Consider the following 6,490-nt stretch of genomic DNA (forward strand, 5'->3'; position numbering starts at 1 on the left):
ATTTAAGAGTAGGCTTAAGACTTTCCTCTTTGATAAAGCTTATAGTTAGGGCTGGCTCAGGTGAGTCCTGAACCATCCCTTAGTTATGCTGCTATAGGCCTAGACTGCCGGGGGATTTCCCATGATGCACTGAGCTCCTCTCTCCTCTACTTTCTCTCCCTCTGTATGCAACCTCATCCCATTATTGCATGTTACTAACACAACTTCTCCCCTTTCTGGTAGTCTTGTGCTTTCTCGTCCCTCTCCTCTCTCCTATCACTTCCTGCAGGTTTTCTGGCTCTGGAGCTGTGGAGTCTGGATCTGTGGTTGCGGGTCACCTGCTGCCCCCGTGTTCCTGCTCGACACCCTCTGCTGCAACAACTATTGTTGCTAGTCTTATTGTTATTATTGTTATTATAATCATTAACATTACGATTGTTACCATTAACACTATTATAAATATCTGTACCATTTTTCATTTAGTCTATTGCAACATCACCTTCACTGTCTGTACCTCTGTGTGTATATTGTGTAGGCTGCCTCCCTCCCCTCTCTCTCTCCTTACATCCCTCTCTTTTTCTCTCTATTCCTCTCCTTACATCCCTCTCTCTCTCTCTCTCTCTCTCTCTCTCACCCCCAATCGGTCGAGGCAGATGGCCGCCCACCCTGAGCCATGGTTCTGCTCGAGGTTTCTGCCTCTTAAAAGGAAGTTTTTCCTTGCCTCTGTCGCCTAGTGCTTGCTCTTGGTGGGAACTGTTGGGCTTCTGTAAATATCATCACAGAGTACGGTCTAGACCTGCTCTTTTATGAAAAGCGCTGTGAGATAACTGTTGTTGTGATTTGGCGCTATATAAATAAAATTAAATTGAATTGAAAGATATCCTGCATTACAAAGTAGGGTGTGGAGTTTTAAATATCTGGGCCTTTCCTAACAGGGAGGGTCTAACAAAATTGATGTTATTGGTTGCATGTAGGGTTCAGCATTAAGGGTGCTTTAACACCAACTTCAATATAAAAGAACCCTGGTGCGTTTTTACAGTTAGTGCAGTTCGTTTGTACTGATGTTAAAAGCTGTCAATCAAACTCTAGTGCGAAACAAACCACAGCAGAGAGACTGCAGTTTGCTTGGAATGTGAAATTCAACAAACCACCCACAGGATTTTATGATAGCAGATAGCCAGAAAAGCTAAACTATTAATAAATCCATCTGCTGATTACAAAATCAGTTCAGGAAGTCATCTTATAATTAATGTGACTAAGCCATGTATATATTTATGCAAATCATTTTAATTGCTAACCATGTTTACCTGTCAGCACGGTTTGTATTCCATAATTAATAGGTCAAAATCTGTTAAAAATGTTGTGCTTGTACTCCATGTAGCTTGTCAGTTTATTAAGTCCATTAAAAACTGTATGACAGTGATCCCACAGTAATAAGCTCCGACTCATTACTGTGCAAGACACCTCTTCGTTCTGTCTTTACGTCATTATTCAAAACATGTGGTAATAATGCTTATAATGAGTTATTTCTTTGTGAGCTCTTGACAGAACAGAAATATACACAACAGAAGCATTTAGGTGCTGCGTAAACTTCTGTCAGTCACCAGAATTTGATTTCCCCTCTTGGGTCCTGACAATGTCAATCGCCAAATTTACAGGTGTGAAAGCACCCTTAGAGTTTGAATCATAATGCTGGGGACTAAAAGTCAGCATATCTCAGGTTCATCCATTCTGACCTGTCTTTCACAGTAGTGAAATATACTCCTTTGATCAGCAACAGTAGCAAAATCATTCAATTCATGGGGGAAATTATGTGACATTTTATGATAACTGACAAGAGCAAACTTCTGTTCATATTTGGACTTATTTTGTGTTGAGGACTGACTGGTCAAAACATATAATTGTGACAAGTAGCCACAGTAATCAAGACATTTCCGTGGCCTACCAAATTGCTGGTGCTACAGCAAGAACAAACATAAAATCACTAATTTACACAAAAAACAGTAAAATTAAGAAATAGTCAGACAAACAAGCAGACAAACAACATCTGCCCAACACAAATCTACCCTGCAGAGATTGTAAATACAGTCGCAGAGTTGTTTCACAATAAACTACACCGTTCATTGCAGTGGGAGAATATGTCACAAAGTTTATTATGTCTTGCATATATATAAGTTAATATGTCAGCTGATGATACACTTGAATCTTTACCCTACTCTGTAATAGAAAAGCAGCTGCTCAGGTAAAAAGCCAAGCCTGGCCTCAAGGCTCCACTGCTGTCCAGAAGGCATAGTGAAGTTGTCTGCATTACTGGATTTGTCCACAAAGGATGTGACTGATACGTATCTTTCACTGTGCTTCTTCCTTCCTCCCTAGCCACAAAGAGCTGTACATACCAGCATCCAGCACATCAAACTGCTTCTTTCTGTCTCACCTTAGATCTACTGTCCTCTTGATTTAATTTTAATCTCTTTTTTTTGTCTTTTAGACTGAAATGGATATTCGTTTTACTCACATTTTTGGCATTTGATTTTGTTATATAACAAAATATATAATATTTAGTCTTCTTGTCAAGCATTCTTAATCCTTGTGTCTTCAGAGCTGTCATGACCTTATGACTGTAGATCCCATCTTTGGCATCATCGTCACTCACCTGTTCACTGGTTGGTTTTAGCTTGAGAGGAGCAGCTAAAATGTAATTATCATTAATTAATTAATGTCAAACATTAATGCAAAGCTATTCTTTTAGTAAACCTCTAGATGATGGTTGACAGCACATTAATCCTGACTTTTTCATTAAAGCAACATTATGTAAGATGAACACAAGACACAGCAATATTACTGATTAGTCCAACAGAAAGAATGTCATCTATCTTGCAGCCATTTATTTCACGAAGCTCTCCACAATGTCCAGCAGCCTCTTGCTTGGTCTCTCTCTTTTAGACTCTCTTCATAGCTTCGTCCATCAGCGTCTTCTTCGGTCTTCGCATCTGCCATTAGCTGAAGTTACATCCATAGAGTGCCGCTCTCCACCAGCAGCAGCATAATGTTGATTGAAACTTGGATGGCAAGCCAACAAAGCTAGATAGCAACCAACACAAGAGCACTTACAGTAACGTTACCGATGTCCGAGTGTGTTATTTAGTAAGTTTGCTAACTAACATCAACTCCAGATTTATAGCTAGCAGCTAAACCTCTGTGACACCTCTGGCTGATTTCAACAACTCTGTTAACACAGCCAAACATAAAGAGCAACAACACAAGACTCAGCAAGCAGCTGAGTTAGTTAGCAGTTAACCTTTTAAATGGTACATTATTATTATTATACTTTTTGCTTCTTATATAGCAAACTTATAGTTTGCTTGCTGAAGAATTTCTAGCTGAATTACTTTAAAAGGAAATATCCTACTTAGCTGAAAAGGTACTTAAAACTATACAGCTACAGTAGCTTTATTGAATGGAGCACCAACACCTTCTGACATCATTTCCATGAAACTGGCTGAACTGACAATTAACAGGTGACAGTGATCACATAACCACCAGTGTGAACCCTTAGATTTTCCCATCAAGTGAGTAACTTCTGAGTTATTGTACATAAAGTTAAAATCTAATCTGGACACCTCTCTGTCAAGGACACAGAGAGAAAAACTGATTCTTTGATTTTTGAGTTATTGTATTGGTTGGTGGAATTACAGAAGTTTCCTTGGAGAAACATCACACACTGGCAGATGGCCAGGATAGAAACCCAGGAAAGCTGAGAATTGGCAGGTTAAATCAGTTTGTGCGTGTGTTTGTGTGCGCAGACTATTTTTAGCTTTCCAGATTAATGATGATTTGACAGGGGGTGAAGTGCGGGATAGTCACATTTTGTCTCAGTATGGTGAGGTTGATTCTATTATGTTGTGATGTAGTCGGTTGTGTTGTGTATAACTAAGTGACTGTGAACTGACTCTGGTTCATTCTCCGTTCATTTGCAGCAGAGGATGTTTGCGGCCAGCCCGTTCTCTGAGCCCATCACAGTGAAGCTCCACAATGGGATGACCCGACAAACTGAGGACCCGGAGATGCTTTGGGTTATGGGTCCAGTGCTGGCTGTCATTCTCATCATCATCATAGTTATTGCTATTCTTCTCTTCAAGAGGTGAGTCTGACACACAAAATAGAAGACTTGGATAGATACTTTGATATGTTTTTGCTTTTTTGTAAATAAATACAGTATCATGCATAATTTTAAATGTTCATCTGCCATAGAAACCTTGCATATGACAAGGAACTGTAGATAAAAATAGTAAGGTGGGAACCTTATGTTTTACCTTTTAAAAACACAAAGCCTTCCCCAATGTTATAAATAATTTATTTGGACGCTCTCTTTGACTTGAAGCAACACGCCCTAAAATTGTGATATTGAAAGTGAAGGTAACTGCTGACTTGTGGAAAATGCCACACTGTTTGCTCAAGATATCCTCACACATTGGTCATATTGTTGCCTGTTAATTGTGATGTGAAAAATATAGACAGAATTTTGTATAGTTTATATATAGCCAAAAGCACCTAATGACCCATGGTGAACACAAAAGGTTCAATTATTTCACTTTCCACCCTAAAATTTCACCAGCCAGAAATACAAGATAAATCTGGGGAGAGAAAAGGCCCTGCAAAAAAGTCAGCAGAATATTCCCTACAGCAAAATTGAATCTAAGAGTAAAAATTGTAGTAAAAGTGCAAATACAACATTATCTATCAGTGAATCTCAATGATTTTAAAGGGATACTTTGCGATTCTTATCCAATAGACTTGTTAAATTTGGTTTTCCTACACAGCCCTGGGTCTGTAAATTAAGCACAAACAAAGCTGCTCTGAGCGAGCAGCAGGTGGCTGTGGTGCGCTGGAAGCAGTGGGAGAGAGAGTGCAGACGAAAAGCGGCACATTCGAACACACTGGAATTCTTACAGGTCATTAGCGGTGAAGATGGCTGAGAAACAGCCACAGAGGGAAATGTCTGAGGAATTATGAAACAAGTTATTTGACCAGGTGAGGGGATGACCTGTGATAACATCTGTGAGGGGTTTCAATGCTGGACAAATCTACGAGATTTGAAAAGAATGAAAACAGATGCTGAGGCTGCTCTGTTTCTGCTGGACAGGTGAGTAGGCTAACATTAGCTTTGCTGTTCCACATAAACGACAGGTTCAGTATTACTGTCTTGTCTGTCTGTTATGTTTGTGATGATCCCAGCTGGTTAGCTTTGCCGCAGCGGTCAGTATGTGTGTGCGGTAGAGGAGAAATAGACGGAGCGCGTGTGTGTAAACGAAGCCCCGGTGAATAGAGAGAAACGGGTCAGCACCTTGTTCAGCAGTAAATGTACAGTAGAAGTTACAGTGGCCAGTGAATAATGACTGCAGCTTCTCAGGACTAAAGCTGCCAAGTGTTGAATAAAGTCAAGGAGGTTCCATAGGCGGAAATCACGGGGGGGTGTTATGACCCCCTGTTGGTCTAGGGGTGTGGGGGCCATAAACATATAGGCACAACTGGTAGATCTTAACAAGGTAACTTTTATTGGTAACAGAAGAGATGTAGACAGGTAACAAAAAACAAAAGGAGGGTGGACGAGGGTGCTGCGAAAATAACAAACCAAGTTAAAATAAAAAAGGTCCTCAAAAGGAGGCCTGTACCTATCTATTGTTTTAAGCAGAGTTGATTCTTGCTACAAAAGAACACAAAGAGCACAGCACCCACTCCACCTGGTGAAAACTAACACAGTAGTAAACAAAACAACAAGTGAATTTCTCCACTGCACCCAATGTGGAGCTAACATACAAAGGTATGCAAATGTTTCCCTAAACACAATGTACAGCTAATAGGCAAGGAAGGTGGATAGTTCCACTAAACACAAAGTACAACTAACAGACAGGCTATGCAGTCAATACCAGCGGCACACAAGTCAACAGGCGGTGACAAGCTGCCTGGAGCAACAGGTGGACTCTCCTTACGAGAGGGAGGTAATTAACGGGGTGACGAGCCATTGGTTGAATGGAACCAATGGGCGGGACAGATGTCAGCACCCCAGAAACCAGGAAGTAGGTGGGTCTTCATTCCCCAGGAACACAGCCTACTTGGTAGAGGTGAGACAGGGAAAAGGAGAAACACAAGGGTGACAGCGACAGCCGTGACACTCCCCCCCCCATAAACACAAACTCCCCAGTTTGGGAATTAACCTGTTTAGACCTAACTACTTTCTTTTCTCTATTATGATTGCAGCCTAGACAAGGCATCTGCAATAATGTTCTCTGAACCTTTCTTGTGCCGTATCTCCAGATTGTATTCTTGTGCAATCAACACCCACTTCATGAGCCTCTGGTTATGGTTGTACATACGGGCTAAGAACACAAGTGGGTTGTGGTCTGTGTAAACTACCACGGGCAGAGAGGTGGAACCAACATAGACCTCAAAATGCTGTAAGGCCAACAACAAAGCAAGGGTCTCTTTTTCGATGGTTGAATAGTTAAGCTGA

The 6,490-nt window shown here is 40.8% G+C and overlaps 1 protein-coding gene across 1 annotated transcript in view; it reads left to right on the forward strand.

The window, feature by feature from the left end:
* Positions 1-6,490, forward strand: part of ptprfa (protein tyrosine phosphatase receptor type Fa) — a 223,700-nt gene that overhangs the window by 151,258 nt on the left and 65,952 nt on the right. Inside the window, exon 9 of the mRNA XM_046050075.1 lies at positions 3,957-4,120. Coding sequence (XP_045906031.1) covers positions 3,957-4,120 — 164 coding nt within the window. The remainder of the gene's footprint in view (positions 1-3,956; positions 4,121-6,490) is intronic.

This window comes from Micropterus dolomieu, linkage group LG05 (assembly GCF_021292245.1).
Source record: "Micropterus dolomieu isolate WLL.071019.BEF.003 ecotype Adirondacks linkage group LG05, ASM2129224v1, whole genome shotgun sequence".
NCBI classification, from domain to species: domain Eukaryota; kingdom Metazoa; phylum Chordata; class Actinopteri; order Centrarchiformes; family Centrarchidae; genus Micropterus; species Micropterus dolomieu.